The sequence below is a fragment of the Saccoglossus kowalevskii genome, chromosome 18, assembly GCF_978046115.1.
Source record: "Saccoglossus kowalevskii chromosome 18, keSacKowa6.1, whole genome shotgun sequence".
NCBI lineage: Eukaryota > Metazoa > Hemichordata > Enteropneusta > Harrimaniidae > Saccoglossus > Saccoglossus kowalevskii.
The window spans coordinates 3,974,957-3,997,058 of record NC_140658.1 but is presented as its reverse complement, the minus strand read 5'-3'; the positions used below and the strand labels follow the sequence as shown (position 1 = coordinate 3,997,058).

The 22,102-nt window shown below is 35.7% G+C and overlaps 1 protein-coding gene across 2 annotated transcripts; it reads right to left on the bottom strand.

Annotated features, from left to right (window-relative positions):
* Window positions 1-1,957: 1,957 nt before the first annotated feature.
* On the bottom strand, window positions 1,958-21,301 carry LOC102800943 (venom phosphodiesterase-like). Of its 2 annotated transcripts, XM_078014018.2 has the most exons (26): window positions 21,146-21,301; window positions 19,672-19,731; window positions 18,470-18,499; window positions 18,037-18,142; window positions 16,794-16,860; window positions 16,094-16,185; window positions 15,553-15,632; window positions 14,951-15,070; window positions 14,695-14,770; window positions 10,416-10,449; window positions 9,897-9,962; window positions 8,851-8,923; window positions 8,510-8,662; window positions 8,029-8,095; window positions 7,896-7,936; window positions 6,972-7,093; window positions 6,200-6,278; window positions 6,023-6,110; window positions 5,541-5,734; window positions 4,923-4,980; window positions 4,653-4,804; window positions 3,642-3,780; window positions 3,330-3,410; window positions 2,908-3,043; window positions 2,633-2,780; window positions 1,958-2,477 (listed from the first exon to the last, which is right to left on the bottom strand). In XM_078014018.2, exons 1-26 carry the CDS (start codon window positions 21,155-21,157, stop codon window positions 2,334-2,336), a joined length of 2,418 nt encoding a protein of 805 aa, XP_077870144.1. In that variant the 5' UTR covers window positions 21,158-21,301; the 3' UTR covers window positions 1,958-2,333. The 2 variants fall into 2 exon arrangements, with proteins under 2 accessions (XP_077870144.1, XP_085349493.1); XM_085493367.1 differs by lacking the exon at window positions 14,695-14,770 and having other exon boundaries at window positions 14,951-15,011.
* Window positions 21,302-22,102: the final 801 nt, after the last annotated feature.

Sequence of the window (22,102 nt, the reverse complement as noted above, 5' to 3'; positions counted from 1 at the left end):
TGCGAGATCTCGCGAGATGCATGAAAGACGCGCGTCGAACGTCTGCCGCAAAAATCGAACGATTTGATTTTGAACTAGAATTTCTTTATTTCGCAGCTTACATTGACCGGCCGATCTTCGACAGAGGAATATTGCTTCCGAATACCCTCACTTAATCGAAATGTGGACAGCACATTATTAAGCATGAAAATGTCCCCGAAATACTTTCGCGTTTGTCGAATCCCACGCGATGTTTGACGCGACTACGACGCTATGACCTTTGTTTGTCCTGTTTTTACGTTCGATTTCACGCATAACGCGTGATTCTCGCAGTGTACGGAAAATGGTCTATTATGGAATGATAATGCGCTTAAGCATGGCTGCCACCAGGGTTTGACCGGACTCCACACAAAGAAGTTCGCTGATTCTGTTCTGAACTTGTTTTTGTATAATAATAAGGTTATTACGAGGATACCTCAAAGTATGCACTCAGACTGTACGCCGTCGCATCGACCTCCTCTGCGCGTCGATACTTTCACTGTACTGTCTTCGTGCATACTTTAAGATATCCTCGAAATAACCTCATAGTATACATATTGTGGTAATTTAATTTAATTTAATTGCATCTTCAAAACAATTCTAGTATATACTCTACAGATGCTAGTATGATATCAATTAGGTAATTCTGTTTCCATAGAGACAACAATGGATTGCTCAAAACAAGCTGCTCCCGTCACCGGACACATTTATTTTATTGCAGTGTGGAGCAACAACTCCAACTCTTCTCGCATGTATTGTATATGCAATTCCATGTTTACCTCGTATTATTCCAATTTTGCTGCGTGAGGCCAGACTTTTATTATCCCTCGTTTCGTGAACCCGCCGAATGAACAGGAACCAACAATGAAATAAAATTAAAATTTTATTTCAGCATAATTTCTCGCGCCCGCCGACTTGTAAGCGCAAAAAATTGCTAAAAAAATATTATTTTTATCTTCATTTTTTACCGCCCGCCGCAGTTACATTTTCGTGGGAGTATCGTGATCAAAGTACCGAAGTTATAAATGGAATAAAATTTTATTTCATTTTTTCTCTTCTAATCAATTATCTCACTTTACAATTCTTTGAGAATCACACAAATCTAACGAAAAAAAGGAAATAATTTTTTTCCGCTCTCCTCAAAAGAATTGCCTTAAAACAACTCGAGAAACAAGGAAAAAAAGTCTGGCCTAAACAGTGACACAATTACAACAATATAAGCAAACAGTATTCTTACAAATATTTGCTTGGATCTAATTGTTTAACTAAATGCACTTGTATTTCGATGAATACTTAGCACCAGTTAATACCAGATATTGGTTTGTATAACACGTGCCCAACATATTAGCCTGAATATAATAATAAACACTGGATTACACAACGTGGTATTCTGAGTACCGTGAATATATTGGTAATCTGAGTACGACTTCAATCCTGGAGAGAAATCGTCTGCAAAGACGGAAGGTCATTTTGGAAGAGGAAAATAGTTTTCAGGCGGTAAAGTTGGCTCTAGAAAGTTGGGAATATCGTTTTTGCGAGATTGGAAAACTGTAAAGTTGGAAAGTTGCTTTGGAATTCGGAACGCTGGAAAGTCGTTTGTAAAGCTGAAAAAAGTTGCTTTGGATGGTAAGAAACCTGTCTGCAAAGTTGGTAAACTTGTTTTTACAAGAGTAGGATTTGTGTGTAAAATACGAAAAGTTGCTTTGGAAGGCGTGGCAGCCGGATAGAATGAAAAAGTCGCTTTAGGAGATGGAAAACTATCTGCAAAAATGTTTTGAAGGCGGAAAAGTTGTCTGCCAAGTTAGTTTTGAAAATATGACAGTATACAAAAAAAGTTGACAAACTGCTTTGAAAAAAAACAATTTCAGTGCGACATGGTAAGAGAATGTGCTTAGCTGAATTGCTTTTCCTTTTGCAGTCATTAAGGAAACAATCAAAATAAAAGACATCGACTATGGGCGTCTTTAATTTTTCTAAATATGAATTGAAAAAATACACACTACAGCAGACTAGTACAAAAGTAAAACAGCTCATCGATATTTAATTAAATAATAAAATACTCATCAAATTCAACTTAAAAATAGTTGCTTACGCAAGTCGAATGTCATGAACTTCGATTGGAAAAAAACAATTCAATTGCTGAAATTGAAGATTGATTTAACTGAAAGGTGAAAATCTATAGCACTTAAAATTAATGACTGCGTAGCGTTGTTATTATTTGCATCATACCAAAAATAACTACATGGCTCTTGCAACTGAAGTGCGAAAATGACGTCATCTTTAGACTTGAATAATTGACGATGATAAATTCTCTGCTAATCATCCCACAGATCCGATGTTAACCTCGTCTTCAAATGAAGTGATTTAATGATTGGTAGATTTGGAACAAGACGTAATTTGGTGATAACCTCGACATCTTTGATGTTTGCCAGCTGAGTTTGTAAATACCGATCAGTTTTCTAGAATTAGACGGAAAACATTCATTTTCTTATTCAAATACACCAGGGACGTATATTTCATGCTGGCGGTCGAACCAATGAGACCACCTGATTGGATTACGTGAATAATCGATCCAAGGAAAAGTCTCAAACTGAACCAAGACTGAAAATCTTACCTGGCAAGTCTTGATACCATCTGTATGTGAGATGATGAACGAGATCGAATCATAATCGTCTGCACACGAGTCAATCGGCGTGGTGCCATTACATCGCAATACGACAACAAAATAGTGTGTGGGCATAACAACAGCCCCGTACTTAATTCTGAAATTACAGAAAATTAATTGTTACATAAACGGAAGTAATATATGTTGTAATAATGAGATTTACGTCATAATAAAATTAAGGAGGAAATGCTACAATGAATACATTAATAGCGCCCTCTACTTACCCATTCTCATCTATAATTTCTAAATTATCTTGCAAGCTATCATAATTATAATCAAATACAGGACCGGCTATTACATTGACACCGTTGTATTTGTCGGCCCATGCTTTGATCTTTTCCTCCATTGCCAGCCAGATATCTATAATAATACATATGTATATAAGCACACAAATGACTTCGTAAATCGTGTCATAACGGGAAGCACGTCTGCTTACAATGACGAGAGATATTTGCCGAGTTGCGAGCTTTGAATCTCGTGTTTCAGGTTTATATGTTCGTATATGTGCCTGTAATTTCGATATAGCCTTATTTATAAAAAGAGAAAAACTAAAGGAGATAGTATCAAACTATTTTAGTTTGCGTTGTATAACAATTCAAACTGTTTTCAAAAACAAATGAGAAATAAAATGAGTATAAATATTAACCTGTAACAAAGTTTGTATACTGAGGAACCATATTTGATGATATCAATGCGTCCATTTGGTCTTCTAAAACCTCGGAAAAACCTATAATATATTATCAGATTATCGATTCATTCAGCTGCCATTATTAACGTTGGTGGCGCAGGAGTTGTCCGAGTTGATACAACGAATTCGACACATTTGTAGTTGTCTTGCATATACACGAACAAACAACAGTCAGTTTGTGCAGAATTAGCTTTAAAGGATGCACCCACGTATACGATTATCTTGAGATCTTTATATAAAACATATTTTACAACTAAACTATTACAATACCTGGTTGGTACAAATATGACATTGTTATATTGTCAGCAGTAGCCATAGTGTAGTCGTCACAGTCAGCTGATTTATCATCTGGAATACGAACATCCGGTCTTGTACAGTCTTCAATAGGTTCAGCGTTTCCACGTTTCTCCTTTAAAATACGGAATGGCGAAAATGTTGTGGCTTAACAGACAATGGTATTGGTCGGTTATTTTCCATATATGACATTTCAGGAAATGCTTATCACATATATATGGCACTACAGGGTATCGTTATCGCCCATATATGGCACTACAGGGTATCGTTATCTCCCATATATGGCACTACAGGGTATGGTTATCTCCCATATATGGCACTACAGGGTATGGTTATCGCCCATATATGGCACTACAGGGTATGGTTATCGCCCATATATGGCACTACAGGGTATGGTTATCTCCCATATATGGCACTACATGGTATGGTTATCGCCCATATATGGCACTACAGGGTATGGTTATCGCCCATATATGGTACTACAGGGTATGGTTATCGCCCATATATGGCACTACAGGGTATGGTTATCGCTCATATATGGCACTACATGGTATGGTTATCGCCCATATATGGCACTACAGGGTATGGTTATCGCCCATATATGGCACTACAGGGTATGGTTATCGCCAATATATGGCACTACAGGGTATGGTTATCGCCCATATATGGCACTACAGGGTATGGTTATCGCCCATATATGGCACTACAGGGTATGGTTATCTCCCATATATGGCACTACAGGGTATGTTTATCGCCCATATATGGCACTATAGAGAATGAACATTGCCCATAAATGGCACTTTAGGGAGTGGCTAGTGCCCATACATGGAACTACAAAGAATTGTTATTGCCCATATATAGCACCATACGAAAAGGTTTAACTGAAAGGTGAAAATGTTATTGTCCTTATATGACACTACAAATAATGTTATTGTCAATATATGGCACAATCATGAGTCAATATACGCTAATAACTTAGACTCTCACCTCTTTCTTCACCGAATATGTAACCCACATCGGCATTCTAAACTCGTTATTGTATCCTACGATGTAGTTTCGCTGAATCATCACGGAATGACTCGTGTCATGGTCCACTAGAGGGCGCCCTAGCGGTGCATTGGATGCAAGGGATTTGGCAACTGAAATATTACAAAGTTAAACATTTTTATTGAATGTCAACGAACTATGACGTATGAGATATTCCAAGTATTGTATATAATAGTGTTGGCAACTGGTAATGGTTATATTAATACTCACTTTCAGTTGACGTTAAATCCAGTTGCTTATCGAAATCCTTGATGGATTTGCTAACATCCTAATGAATGATAAAAACGATAGAAGCATCATTGACTCATGTCGTCGTGGCGCTACGCATGTGCAAGTTTTGTGTTGAAGAACTGTGATTTTTTATACATCCTAATGCGGTTTGACAGTAGCAAAAATAAATTTGAGTTTTGCCATGAGCAATGTGCACTGACTAAAGACAGCGACTTTAACTCTAGCGTTTTCGATGCGTTTCAATCTTCCTACCAATCACCTAGTTAAACATGTAGTGTTTTTTCTATACGTCGATCTGTGCAGTCCTTTTTAATATGGGGGGGGGGGTATCTCGCGTATCGACCATTTAATCGAAGCTGAAACTACAACAAACGGAATTTGCTACTTTAGAAGTGTCATTCTACCATTTCAAAAGAAAGAAATTTTAGCTGGTGCTGCGTAATGAATGAGCAACAAAAATAATAATATGAATAACACAACAAATAACAATAAAGTAATAAAAATATATTGCGTATGGACCAGTCATATCACGCTAGCGTACGATTTCTAGCCGTATTGAGAAATCTCCCTTGGTATGATGGTTTGTTTCATAGTCACCTGTAATGCGCATGTGCAGTGTGACGTGTCTTCATTAATTCTATCATCATAATCAGTTCCCTGTGGAAAGCTGTATTCTATTGGCGTAAGTGCGTCATCTTTGTCGGGTTCATCTATGACCTTAGGGTTCCTCAGTATGTGATTAAGCGATCCTGGCGTTCCATTGTTTGGGGCTGGTTCAATGTCAAGAATATCTAAATATAATCACATAAAATATTTGTTTTTTTTCGACAAATTAAGCAATGCATATTTGACACATTTCAAGTGCAAGGTCGTGAATGTTATTTAAAATTGAACAATAAATAAATAAATAAATAAATAAATAAATAAATAAATAAATAAATAAATAAATAAATAAATAAATAAATAAATAAATCAATCAATCAATCAATCAATCAATCAATCAATCAATCAATCAATCAATCAATCAATCAATCAATCAATAAATAAATAAATAAATAAATAAATAAATAAATAAATACCTGTCATCAAATTATATAACTCTATATTCAAGAAAGTGTCAATCTGTTGATGTTGCTTGAACGATGGTCCATGAGCTAAGAATAATGCCTGCACAAGAAAGTATCTATTGTAGTTACCAAAACATTGTCACAGTAGGTAGCGATGTTAGAATACAAATTGACATTATATTTACTTACTCCCATGCTCTCGCCCTTATTATCATATCCATGAGTCCCTCCAGAGCAGTATCTCTCTTGATAATTTGAGTCATTATTTCTGTGTGAATAAATTAGTTAAAGCACTTTATTCACAAACATTTCATTATCCGTTTCTCCGCGTCCATGACTTGGTATGATACGTCACTTAGATATATCAGTTTCAAAATGGCCGACTAGCGGCCAATTCAAAGTCTTTATTTTTATAAGTTCATAACTTTTTTTCCTGCTATGCGTCACGTGGACTGATTACGCTGGAAGAAAAAACAAGGTAAGGTCTAATATTATACATGTACAACTCTATTTGTTTTTCGTTTCATTATTCTTTGACTAAACGGTGGACAATTGTGTTTCTAAATTGAAGTACAATATTCCAGCGTGTCATTAATGGTTTCTCAGGAATATCTAGGCTGACATCATTACTCATCACGGGTTATACTAATGCATGCAATTTTGTTTTACTATTTTATTCAAAATGACCGACTGGTGTTCGTTTTTATTTCAGGTTTAACAGTTCAGAATCGTTTTGCTCTAGGTATGTATCAAGACACGCTATGCATTATGTATCTTCAAATATTAACTCAGTCTAATTATAACGGGGACTATGTCAATAATAATGACTTGTTGTAAGGTGCTTTCATATATGTTGAACTTAAATCAGGAAAATTGATTAACTTGATATTCTAATTCAAGCATAGAGTTGACAAAAGTGCTTTACATTGCCTTGAAACGCTTCTGTTTGAAGGCTACTCACGATGATATGGTCCAGCCGTTGTCTGCTACGATAACAGTGTTGTCGATTCGTAAATTGTTGGAGTAATGCCAGTTCTTAGGGAGTTCCCATTTAACGTAAGGAGTCACGTGGTTCTCTTCACACTGACATGAAATATATTTGAGTAGTTTAATGAACAAATGATATACACAGAATATGAACTAAACAAAAGGGACATGGTTCACGTGACCGTGACATGATTTAAGTGACATTGACATTGACCTGATTTATGTGACATTAATGATTTATATGACAATGACTTGATTCATGTGATATTGACCTGATTTATGTGACATTGGCATGATTTATGTGACATTGTCTTGGTTTATGTGACATTTACTTGGTTTATTTAACATCACATGATTTATGTAACATCAACATGATTTATGTAACATCAACATGATTTACGTAACATTGACATGATTTATGTAATATTGTCATGATTTATGTAACATTGACTTAATTTACGTGACATTAACATGATTTATGTAACAACATGATTTATGTAACATCAACATGATTTATGTAATATTGTCATGATTTATGTGACATTGTCTTGGTTTATGTGACATTAACATGATTTATGTAACATCAACATGATTTATGTAACATCAACATGATTTATGTAACATTGTCATGATTTATGTAACATTGACTTAATTTACGTGACATCAACATGATTTATGTAACATCAACATGATTTACGCAATATTGACATAATTTAAGTGACATTGGCATGATTTACGTGACATTGAACTGATTTACGTGATATTGAACTAATTTACGTGACATTGAACTGATTTATGTGGCCGTGGCAGATGTTATTTGAACACAGTATGATCTACAGGATACATGGATAACATCGGTATGTCAGTGTTGAAGTGCTTTCCCGGTTTACAGCCTTACCTGCATGGCGCCAACGATATCGTGTGGATCTTTCAATTTTGCTGAAAAGAACAGTACAGTTCATGGAAATAAAATACAACAGATCACAGTATAAACTTATTGCATTACAGTAACAATAAAAGTTACCTCTCACCATTTGATTTGGGTTCTAGGCGTGCATTTGCACCGAGTCTGTAATAGTATTCACTTGTCGTAATATACTGAAAATGAGCACATAAATGGGTGTTGTAAGAAAATATCCAACGTATATGTTAACACAGTTTATAATAGTAATTATCACATATTGGCTACCCTCGGGCCAGTGATAGCGACCATAGTACTTATGAAACCTTCATCTACCGCTCTAGCATCATCAATATTAAGGTCATTACCACCATTCCTTAAGGAGGCAAGCAATTTTAATGTTGCTTTCATAGTCATTTGTAATTCTTAAAGCGCGGTAGTCGTCGCGCTGCACATTGTTATTTTTATATTTAGTATTTAATATCTTATTCATGCATAATTGATTGGTTATAGCCTATGTATTGTGTCTATATTTCAATCAGTTGTTAATTATGTTATAACGAATAACGGATCTTGTCTATAAAAGTTGACTAGCCTTGACCTGTACTTACGTCACCCATGAAGAATACTCTATCGCAACTACGTTCAGCCATGCCGTGATCAGCTAACACGATAACATCCATACAATTATGCAGACCTGCCTTAACAATGCCATCCATCAAGTCCCCTACAGTCTTGTCAACACGTTGTAGCACTACGTTTAACTGTGGTATCGGAATAAATGAGTGCCGTTAACATTGAATGGTAATATTGTACTAATAACAAGTTTAATTCGCCGAATACAAACCAAAAAAATGCCATGACAACTATGTTGTTGTTATAAAATGTGATTCAATATTTGTATCACTATGTGTACTTGGATTGATTGTGACATATTACTAGACACACTTACTTCATCAGAATACGGTCCCGTGTCATGTCCTTCGTGGTCAGGCTCATCGAAATAAAGAGTGATTAAACTAGGCCTATAAGAAAAATGTATTTGTTTATGAAACAATTTCGCCTTTTTTTTAGTTTTGATATCCGGATCACGTAATTGCATATTTGTGAAGTTGTTATTAGTTGTTATCGTGGATTACTAATTTCCGTTTAGTCGGGGTGTTTATATTATAAATTATGACTGATGTAAGGTTTTTATTTAAAAGGATGGCATCATTTTGAGCCTGCGCAAAGGATTATAGGAATGTAAAACAATGGTGCTTGTGATTTTGCCAGTCGAAATCGAAAGTGTCTTGTAAAACTTTCAAACATTCATATTGAATTCAGTACAAATCCAAGATTTGGAGTGAAGCACAGCAAGGAGAGTTTACTTCGGTGATGGTGACATTATCTTGACAACGATTGATATCATGAACAATAAATTTCATACACGGACACTTAACTGTGTTGAAAAGTTATGTTAATCTCAGTGAACTTCTACCTCGTTGCTACATCTGTATCTATTGTATCTGGCCAGTGAACAAAGCCACAGACACAGTACAATACACATACTTTTTTGGGCTACTCAAAGTCCAGGATATGAGGCGGGGAATGTAAATTTATTATTTTGTGTATACTAGAAGAAAACGTACTAATAATTCGAAATTACGTTCGTATTGGAGGCCGTGGCGTGTGTGTTTTAAAATGATTACATTATTTTAAAAATACACATGTCATTTTTAAACACACACACGTTTTTTTAAATACACATAATTGTAAAACACACACGTCATTTTAAGACACATATCATTTTTAATTCACACGTCATTTTTAAATGCACACGTCATTTTAAAACACACACGCCACGGCCTCCAATACGTACGTAATTTTGAATTATTAGTACGTTTTCTTCTAGTATACACAAAATAATAAATTTACATTCCGCGCCTTGTACAGGAATGTCAAAGTCATTGCCAGTGATGTATGATAAGGTATCATAATTATATCATTCACTTTCACCTTTTTTCTTCTTGCATTGTCAGCCATCCAAGAACAATATCAACTCTCTGTTCATAGCTTGTGTCACTACAGTAGGAACAAAAATTATTCACATCGATGGAGGAAGGACTATGGGAATGTTATCACTGCTATCACCATGGTTCCAGAGCGTAGTTATGCAGCAAGATTGGAAATGACGGTTGGCAAACACGTCCACTATTCAAATCATTGACGGGGTTAGATACAGATTCATAGATAACTGTAGGGTGCGTCAACAAATGTTATAAACCACTAGTAAAATTAATGCGTCAAACGTATTTATTTTTCATGTTTGCTGTAAATTAAAATGACAGCCATAAGTTTTAATAATTTTGTAAACTATTCATAACAACTGGTCTAATCCTTAGATGTTATTTCTGCCATTTGTGCCCAAACATCAATAATATTTTGCATGCGAAAACCAGAATACATGTATATTATGTTGATTATTAAACACTGGTTTATTATGTGGGATTCATTTGAGAACGCAAAGTGACTTACCCGTTATATGGAAACCAGTAAGTCGGCCGTACACCTGTGGAAATACAAACTTAGATTACGACCTGCCAAATGTTTATCTGTATACATAATGTTGGAATTGTTACAAGTTTTTGAAGTTAATCGTTTATTTGTGTAGATAATACTTTCTGATATAAGTGATCGTTAATGTTTCAAATCTAGCTCTCGGGAATAACTAAAGCAGACATATTAACGAGGAGGTGGCGCATATTATGGGATTTATGACCATAAAGGTAAACACTTGTTTTAACGAGTTTTCAACATAGTAAAAAAACGCATTCCGATTGATACCCAAGTGGGTCAGTTACAATGTCAGAAGCGAGCTCACGTACGCTACTGAATTTTTGAATTTCCAGAGAACTGATTTTGACAAGAAAATTATATTCTCTATATTTTTGCATTTTATTTGTCTTGATTTATGACTGAAAAAAAGCTGAAACTATTCAGTGTGTCAACGACTCAAGTATAAACCATAAATATAATTTTACTTGGTGAAAATACTGTATTTTTCTGCATAAAAGCATTTCACATTTTCATTATTTGCTAGATGAGCCTGTTTTCGACCAAAAGGTAGTTATGCGTACATAAATTTCAGTGCAAAAATAGTAATTAAAGCGGGGGAGTCGTCACCTGCGCATGCGTCATATGGCCATAGCGTGTCATTGTATACAATATCGCAGATGATCTGATTAATATTAAGTGTTTATACGATTTGCCGACTTTATTGGTTGGAGATCATAATGCTAGAACTGGTTTGTTAGACGATTTTTTTAAATGCTGATCACTTTGGTGTTATAGCCATTGAAGAAAATGGTGATATCTGTAATACAAAATTTGACATGGAGTCACTAGGCTTATGTACTGATAGATACAGCTGTGATAAATCGACAAATAACAATGGGTATAAACTTGTTGAATTATGTAAAAGTTTAGATATCCATATTGTGAATGGACGTATTGGGGATGACCTTGGATGTGGCAATTTAACCTGTGCTGATTCGAGTTTGGTAGATTATATACTTGCCTCACCTCAGTTGTTTATAAATGCTACTAATTTCTATGTTGATGTCTTTGATAAATTATTATCGGATAAGCACAGTCCTATATGCTTAACTTTGAAATCAAACTATGTATCCAATGCAACCCCAATTGTCGATATATCAGCCAATACAAAATGTAATAACACTGCTACTCACGTACGTCCCAAGTGGATTCCAAACTTGTCCCAGAAATATAAAGATTGTTTTGATGAAAATACAATTAGGGAGATTAATGCTAGCATCACTGCAATAGATCCGGGTCAGTTGGACCAGGTTAAAATGGATGAATTCGTCAACCAGATATGTCACATGTTCATTAACCCCGCTAAACAACTTGGCATGATGAAAGACGTTAAAATCAGAATCAATAATAAATTTAATTATAAACGAAGAAGTAATCCATGGTTTAATAATGACTGCGACAAATTAAGATCTAAATATATAAAAGCAAAAAAAGTGTTTAAAGAAACAAAATCTGATAATGACAGGAATGTGTTTCACTCAATTAGTAAAAGGTACAAAAAATTGCTTGCAAAATGTAAACGGGAATTCAGACGTAAAACGTATGCCAAACTTCGTACGATGAAGAAATCAAAACCAGAAAAAATTTGGTCTGTTTTAAACAATTCAATTTCGACTAATGATAAGAATAATATAATTGATATGGATAGATTCAAACAGCATTTTGAAAATCTGGGACAGTCCACCAATAAGGAAAACGTCCATAATTTTGATCCCAGACTGATCACCCATTCAAATATCGAGGAAATTAATACTAGCATTACAGTGGAGGAGGTTATGACTCAAATTAAAAAGTTAAATAATAATAAAGCAGCAGGTGTAGATTTAATTATACATGAATCTCTGAAAAACAGTCGCGATGATATTACATCCTTGATTGTACAATTGTTTAATATAGTTTTGGACACTGGTATCGTTCCTACATTTTGGACAATGGGCTGTATTAAACCAATTTTCAAGAACACAGGTGATCCCAGTGACCCTAGCAACTACAGAGGCATTGCGCTACTAAGTTGTCTAGGCAAATTATTTACAGCTGTTATAAATGACAGGTTGACATTTTATTTGAATTGTGTGGGTTCCTTGGGTGAAGAGCAAGCAGGTTTCAGGGCGGGATATTCCACGCTAGATCATATATTTGTCCTACACTCGGTTATTGATTCATATTTGCATAATAAGAAAAGGGTATACTGTGCTTTTATTGATTATAAAAAAGCGTTTGATCTGATTGACAGGACAAGTTTATGGTTTAAACTAATCTCCAACCATATAAATGGTAAAATTATTACAGTTATTTATAATATGTACAACCAAGCAAAGTCTTGTGTTATTGACGGAAGCGATAAATCTGATTTCTTTAATTGTAATGTTGGTTTTAGACAAGGTGAAAATCTTTCACCACTGTTGTTTGCTATTTATCTTAACGATTTCGAGTATTTTATCAGTAAGCACTATAATGGTCTAAAATATATGGCTAGCGAGATTAAAACATATTTAAGTAATGAGGATATAGAAGTATTTCTTAAGTTATTCACTTTATTATATGCTGATGATACCATTGTATTGTCTGAATCAGAAACAGAATTGCAATCTGCGCTAAATGCTGTTTATACTTATTGCAACGAATGGCATTTAACTGTAAATGCTAATAAAACGAAGGTTGTTATTTTATCACGTGGGAGAGTTAAAAAGTATCCTGCGTTTAAGTTTGGCAATGAAACCATTGAAGTAACATTTGATTATATTTATCTTGGCATAACATTCAATTATAATAACAAATTCAGGAAAGCAATATGTAAACAGACAAACCAGGCCAAATGTGCCATGTTTAGCTTACTGATGAAGGCAAAAAAATTATGTCTACCCATCGACATACAACTGGAGTTATTTCATCACTTAATCGTTCCGGTGTTATTGTATGGATGTGAAATATGGGGTCATGCTGATCTTTCTATCTAAAGTTTTGTAAACGGCTTCTCAAAGTACACAAAAATACTGCAAATTGTATGGAATACGGTGAACTTGGGGTATGTCCCCTTCGTAAGTTGGTGGAAATTAGAATGATACATTTTTGGAGTAGTATTATACAAAGTAAATCTTGCAAATTATCACATAGAATCTACAATTTATTAAAAGTGTTACATGACAGAGATATATACAAATCAGCCTGGATGTTAAAAATTAAAGGTGTTCTGGATACGGCTGGTATGTCGAATCTTTGGCAGATTGGATCAAGTGTAAATAGAACGTGGCTTAAGCAAGCGATAAAACTTAGATTATCGGACATGTATACACACAACTGGAATGCCGATCTGCTAGGAAATGGGTTGTGTACCACTTATAGAATAATCAAAGAGTCATTATCTGTGTCAGATTACATTCTGATACTCGATCCAGTACATCGTATTCAATTATGTCAATTTAGATGTGGGAACCACAATTTGCCCATTGTCACAGGTCGCTATCAAAATAAGGCCGTTCATGATAGAATTTGTACCTTATGCCAAGGTAATGAATTGGTGATGAATTTCACTATATCTTTGAGTGTCTGGCCCTGAGTAAAAAACGGGAGAGATTTTTGAAATCATATCATAGAATTAGACCTAATACTTTAAAAATGTATCAGCTATTTAACACATCTAATGAATCGGAGTTGTTAAATATTTCTAGATTCTGTAAAGATATAATGAAGCGGTTTTTAATTCAGCCAGGTCATTTCTGACCACCGATTCAGTGCCATGTATGTTTATTTATTTACTTGCTTTTTGTAATTTTGGGCTGGTGCCTTATTATGCATTTCTTCTAATTTATAAATTTATTTCGTGTGACGCTTCCATGTACATGCTTTTTTCGTTTGTATTATGTAATGTATATTATTTAGTTCTCTCATACCTCTATCGGAGGAAGCAAAGGGAAATAAATTATTATTACTATTATACAAACAAGCATCTACCCATGAGCCTTTGCGTTTTAGCGTGTGTTGTTATCGTCGCTTTGGACTCAATTCCCGCGCGTGTGCAGGTGACGAGCCTCCTGCTTTAAACATTACATGTTCATGAGATGCACTCTATTCCGGGGCTTGGAAGTCAGTCCTTGCCCTGGGTAAGGAAGCATTCGGGAGGATACTGTGGTATGTTACGTGTATGTAAATGACAGGCGTCAGTTTTACAACCCACAGTGTACTGTACGAGTTAAGTTACCTGCGATCTCTACATCTGATCCTACCCAGAAATAAGTTGCCGTTCGCAAGCCTTGGTTTTCAGCAGTAACCCAAATCTAATAATCAGATCAGACATTTTGTAACGTAGCCATGGTAACCAAAGTATGTGAGTGAAAGAGACTTCTGTGTTGTGATTATTTCATGCAAACATTGCTGCATAACATTAACAGGTGTTTTTACTACAGTAACACATTTTATACATGCAAACTTTATATTCATGTGGCTATTCTACTTACCGGTTCTCCTCCCCACCATCTCGATTTTCTGGACTCTGCGTTGCCAATACTGAATACCGTCCTAAAATTTGGATCGTACATGTTATTAGCCACAATTCCATGAGATTCTGGATACAGGCCCTATGCGAAAAGAACAATTACATTGGAAGGTGTGACTATTGTATGTTTTACACATACCGTGTACGTAATTAGGCTGACAATTAAATTCATTAGTGATACTGTCACCTCCATAATGATTCGAACACCAACACAGCAACATTGCCAGCTGAGTTGCTGACTCGTTAGCTCATTTTGCGCGTCTCGATGTCGTTACATGATAATAACTGTTACTTCAAACTACTTTTACGAGTGCGCTGTTCGGCTACTGAGATGTGCTCTTTTACGAACTTTATGACACGCACCATCAATTGTGTCCTGGCCCAACTTCAAATCGCGTAACGATCTCCAGGCGGGCATGGCAAACCGGTCGACAACTAAGCTGGCAATGTTGCTTTTTTGTGTTCGGAGCAGTGTGGCGGTGACAATGACGTCCCGGAATGACGTATAGCTGGTACCAACAAGAGTATATTACGTCAAAGTAAGAGATGTTGTGTTGTAATTACCGTAGCGATACTGTAATGATTCGGAAACGTGTCAGTCGGGAACACCGCCCTCATGAATGGTGCATGGCTTCCACAATTTGCTGTAACACAGTACAATACAAATCATCTCTTAATACGTTAATACGAGCAGTTTATCTACACACTGGCAAATTGGCAGCTCTGATTGACTGGTCACTAATCATAGTCCCAGTTAATGTAATTAATGTCGTCATCTACATACAAAGCTGATGAAATTTCACGATAGCTTCACTGTCAACCAGCGTGTGTATCTTTTTCGCTCGAGTAATTTTCGAGGAAACTTCAAGAGTTTACGTAACGGCAAGTGCCGCCAGATACAACGCTATCACGTCGCCAAAATATAAAATCGCGCATTCTATCTGCGTATACCGCGTAGCGCTTTAGAAAGCTGTGTTTGTCGACATTTTACTTCAATATTTGAAGTTAGTCACATTTTGGGTCTCACACAAACGACAAAGAGGCTGGACCCAAAACACGGCGGTCTGGGATGATCTTTAAAATACTGTTTGATTCAAACACTTACCTAATTTTTCGATATTTGGTGTCAAACCCCGAAGTAAGTAGTCAGCGCGAAAACCATCCAAGGACAATAACAGCAGGGGACGTTTTTCATACCTTAAAACAAACAAAATGACCATTATTAAAAGTATAACTGTGTTGTTGTACACCATTTACATAAATTGTGCCCTCTAGTGACGAAACGCTTCAATGGGATTTAACTATATTCTACAGGATTAATACTACACAACCAAACACATATTTGAACTATGTTATCTTCACCTTTACGTTATTTTGATGTCACGTGATCATTCTATCACCAGGGGGCGTAATTTATAGGAATGTATTAGTGTGATTTATTGGGTTGAAGGGCGGTAATCGTTGCGCCACGCATGCGCGAAATACATGGGCAGATCAAGCACAGATCAAGGAGTTCAAACTAAGACGTTACCCATATTTAATTAGGTATTTTTCAGGTGACTGGAATGTATCGAAGGTGTCACCGGCGTTAATTAGTGCAAGACGCGCCTAAGTTAAACCTCATAATTGTGATATCTATTGAATTGTGGGAGAATCAACACAAATGTCGCACATGCGCAGCGCGACGACTACCGCCCTTCAATTGATATTTCAAAAATTGTTAAAGTACATACTGGTTACACAATACTGGTTACTTTGGTTTAAATAACATATGTGAAATATTATGTACAAATAAAAAGTAGTACCCCGTTGGACATTGTGGCTGTTCTTCATCATTACACGGAGCGTCTAACCATGAATCATAGGTTGTGCCTATAATGAATGATATGAAATATATTCACATATTAATGTAAAACAGTTTGCTTTTAGTAAATCATTTCTCAAGCATATCTCAAAGGTAAATTTACTAAGTTGGTCCATACAGGTGGGTTAGATCTAGGGTGTACTTCTACAAGAAGGTGATATGGTTCGCAGCAATGGTTTATGGGTACATTTCAATCGCTGCTGACAGCAATATTTATCATTATATCACACCATTCTTTGCAGCAATAATTTATGGGTAAAATTTCAATCGCTGCTGACAGCCATATTTATCATATTACGCCATTCTTTGCAGCAATGGTTTATGGGTAAAGATATATTTGACCATTTTTCAAATTAAAACTCACAATATGGAGTTTATTGATGAGTAAGCCAAATCTTAATCAGCAAGTGATTGAACAAATAGTATAATGTGAATAATGTGAATTTTATTTGGGGTTTGAACCATTAGGGTGTAAAGTCAAATTCTTATAGCTTGATACAGTGTAATGTATCTAACTGATATTTGATCAGCATGCACTTAGAAGAATAATCGTCACATTTTGAGAATAAAAGGTTTCAATCCATCATATAATTTTACTGTGTATTTGTATATAATTAATGTTGAAAATGCCAGTAAAGTTGATTGTCATATTGTAGAGTAAATGCCTTGGGTGCATATGTTCAACTGAGTGTGTCTATTACCTGGTCACGTGGTTTCATTATTTATGCACATATCTAATTTCCATATTTGCTGCAGATATGCATTTACTAACTGCATATTGTATATGGATAAAGAGATTTGGATCATGTGACCTCGTTAATTATATTAATATCTAATTCAGAGAGATATATTGAACAAATACATTTACTACTAATCAGATATTGTTCAAATAATTACAGCAATTTGAATTAAATTGGCTATTTGATCTGACTAATTAAGCACATATCTATTTATATACTGCTGATATACATTTACTACGCCTATCGATTGTTGCTGTTCGCAGTTATATATGTCTGTTTTATCTTGGAATGAAGAATATAGTATTATTTATCGTCAAATAAAAATGTTTACCGATCTATGGGTATGAGTTGAAAATGGATATATCGGTTTTTATACTGTATGTCTGTATGAACGAATGTACTGTTGATAAACTATCCCTATACCAGAATAACTATTCAACATACTGGGTGAATCCGTGGCATCTAGGATTGGTCCACTTTGCTCTGATTTCTTGCCTATAGCATATCCAATACCAATGCCAATACCAATGAATACAAAGAGCAATACGACCTACAAATCGAAGAGAAAATACACTTTTATATCTCATCACTTTTTTGAATATTGAACAACACTATGATACTTCTTTTAACACTATGATAACAACTTTCCGTTCACGATATTGTTAAATTCTTTCGCTTTTTTGATAGAAAAATCCTGAAAAAACTGTACGATCAATTATTAGGCTTACCCCACTGAAGAGGGACGTCTTACTTGAATGTTGGAGTAATAGTATTTTACCATACGGTATGGTCTGGTCTATCATATTAACCCACATACATACAGATATATACGTAATGCGAATCCAAGATTTCATAATTGCTTCACAATAATACTTACCATGAGTAATATCCATCTCACCAATGATCTCTATGAGGATAGTAAAAATAGTAATACGAAATATATAATGTTAATAATGAATATGACGCTTGAATTCCACATCAGCAGTTTACACTATCCAACCGAGCTTTCAAATCTACCTTCACGTTGAACACTGTACGATGCGTATAAACTGTACGTGCAAAGTGTAACACTGAGGACACAACCCAATCCGGGATAGATAATCTGAGCCACGAACGTGCGTACAAGCGAATGCTAGTATCAACATGAATTACGTGAGCAACCTACGTTATTTCATTCGTTCATACGTACACAAAACTGATAAATCCCTCAGACGAAAACAGAAATAAGATATATATTTGATGAGAAGGTTTGTGATAAATAATAAACAGACATTGTCCTCCAGATAATACGGTTTGAATTTCCCCAAATCAAGCAAATTTGGGTTATCTGTCATGAATTAGTTTTCGCGTATCTGTTGACCGACTTAATTAGCTGATTATTAGCTGAATGGCTGTGTTATGTCTGTCATCGTTTAGGCCTATTTGAAGTTTTGGACGGAACTCGACTCAGTGATTTGAAACTAATTACGAGATAACCGTCGCTATTCTGACTACGATTTCTGACAGTTGGTATCCGTAGTTATTAATGTAGTGAACGATTAATCAAAAGATATGACGTATTCAGTACTTAGTGTGATTGGCTTTATGATTGAAGGTTACGCCCTAGAGTCTTTTTACTGCTTTGTAATTGGTTAGAGTTTTGAAAATGAATAAAGAGAGTTTTAGTTGGTCTTGGCGAGTAGACCAGGACAAGTCCAGTCCTGGAGAGCCTTGGGGCGAGTCTAAGCACAGTCTTGGGCGAGTCTTGGTTCAGCCTTGCGATAGTCTTGGGGATTTTTCCCCAGGGCGCTGTGTCTTATAGAGTGCTCGACTGATCGACTAAGACGAGAGTTGAAACGTATTTCGTCGTGTGTGTCTTATTTGACTGTAAAGCTTAAGTGACTTCCCCGATCCCGCACCTCGAGGGGACTCGATATAGAGACGAGACCCGATTCCCCCCTGACACGTGTGGAGAACCCCGAAGAGAAGACTTCCCCCTGATATATCTCTACTACTACACACCGTAACTAGCCATATACACAATAGGTGTCCTGGTTTGGTTACATTGTTTTTAATATACTTATTTACGTGTAAACTTACTTGTTTTGGAGTGTCTTCTAGGGGCATGCCTCCCATGTCTATTACATTGTATATGTTTCTCTGTAATTACAAAAAAACAAACACATTACATTCACTGAATCGGGAATAATAGGTTTCCTTAATAAACTCATAATACATTTATCCAAATGTATATTTTCTACATTTTTAATGTTGATTTCTGCTTTTGAACACGATTGCTTTGTTACTTTTTTTTTTACTTTCAATCCAGGCCCACCCGGCATGACATATGTGTAAATGCCCTTATGTGCTACTTTGGATCAACGCAATTTCGATCTAGTTCATTACAGCTGCAAACACACAACAGAGAAATGTACATGGCAGGAGTGAATATTATGTGTTATATATCCATTAATTACACTGTAAATGTTAGTGCATGCCTTGTAAACAATATTTGTAAGTATAATAAATAACAGGTTTTATTGTGGTTTGCCTTCACTGATAAAGTGGGCACATTGTTACTACACGCGCGTGTTGCTCGTCTGTTCATTGCGTTACTGACGGATTAGACACCGTTTATGAACTGAATACATATTTTACAGTAATGTAATGGTCAAAACAGTCCTAAAACATGACCAATTGATAACCGAGACAGCGGGTAGTAATAACCAATGATACAATACAGTAGGTTTTAAACACATCATGAATTTGGACACACTGTTTTATAATCTATGAAATAAAAGTACTACGCGGACACTGAAAACAATTGGTTGAAAGGGAATTTAGTTACAATCTCTGAAATTTTTTTCAGTACAGATAAAACTTCGAACTTGAATAGAACCGGACACACGCATCGCCCGCTCTCGTGGTACCGTGTCTGTTCATCTCTTCATAAACCTGGAAGCAGTAAGTGTGAACATTATACCTTTAAAAATCAAGATCGGTTTCATCGATAATCTGTGAGTTAAAAAATAATTTTGGGATATGTGCCAATTACTCGTTTTCTTGGCTGCAGTTGTCAACCAGTGATTGTTAACTGGCTGTTAGAGTAACGGCAGTGTTTACCAGTGTCCAGCTGTTGCTGTCATTAAATTGAAATTTTAAACTATAAACGCTCCATCCACACAGTGTATGAAATTACAATGTGATTGTACATGTTTTGCAGCTAGGTCGACATGACATGAGATCAACGTCCTGATATGTATGTCGTGTAGTTTTTTTACTTATGCAGACAACACCCGCGTATGTTGTCAACCTTAGACGTGTAAACCTTTAACACAGGGCAGAGCCTATATGTTTTCAACTATGTGTGTCTTAAGACTTCAAGAAGGGGCGGATAGTTATACTGGAAGGCAGATGCCGATGATCCGTATTGGTGTACATGTCCTAATTATGGCGTCATCTGACTACCAATTCTACATTAATGTTCGCATTTGTTTCCCCAGACTGTGTTACAATAATGTGTATGCGTGAATTACTGACATATGATAGTAATTACTGAAATATATATTCTTACCTTCTCGTCCATGTTTAGTCATTCGCTAGCAAATATGTCAAGGATTTCTGCTCGATTAATACAGACACCACTCAAACCTGACTGTACTATGTTAGTTAGAGACTGTGATATTTGACCTCATTATAATCTTATTGCACCAATGTGTACACGACTTATTGGCCCAATAACGTTTGCTTTTCAAGTAGTGAATGAGGATTGGTCATAACACCGTTAATCAAAACCATGTGTGCAACAAACAACAAACGTCATTTCCGTTCACTGACTTTGTCCGAGTTTTTGTTAAGACCAATTTTTTTTTTATTCATATATTTTATTTTATTTCTACTATATATGTTGTTTTTATTTAACACGTAACTGACTTTTTAGCTTAATTACCAAAACTTACTATACTCGAAATAAATTAAATTCAAGTTAAATATATGAAAACAACTAAATACTGGCACATAGTCATACAAATTTGAAATAAAAATAAGTCCAAAGTAGTACTTTGTACTGGCAAATCACGTTCAGATTGCGAATACACGTGTTTCCGATTTTGTGTCCGTTGTTTGCATACGTTTACACGTCTTCACTATAGGTCTATTTATTCGGCCATCGCTTCACCACTACACTTTGGCAGCGCGTATTCAAGCGCGCCCTCTCAGGCAATACTTGAGATATTCATCGTCCAGTCAAATTGCTCGTTATAGTTGCATGGGCAAAATTGTACAGTAGAAGTTTTCTTCCCGGCCAGAGATGTAGCTGACAGTTAACTATATATTATACGAGGACTAACAATCCAACTGTCACTGTACTAAAGATACGACATACGGCCACCTTCAAATGCACGGTTCGTGTACACGATGCAAACTATTCTGATGATGGCGTTTATATATTAAGTATAAAGCAGGTAAATGAAGTTACACTACATAAGCACTTATGAATATTCATGACTATTTTCTAATGTGACAAGGTCCG

Bases quoted from the DNA above. Each gene is read 5' to 3' on its own strand.
- LOC102800943 (XM_078014018.2), bottom strand. The intron at 18,143-18,469 runs GTAAGTATTATT...TTCGATTTGTAG, and splicing joins TGAGATGGATATTACTCATG to GTCGTATTGCTCTTTGTATT. The intron at 7,094-7,895 runs GTAAGGCTGTAA...ATTTCATGTCAG, and splicing joins ATATCGTTGGCGCCATGCAG to TGTGAAGAGAACCACGTGAC.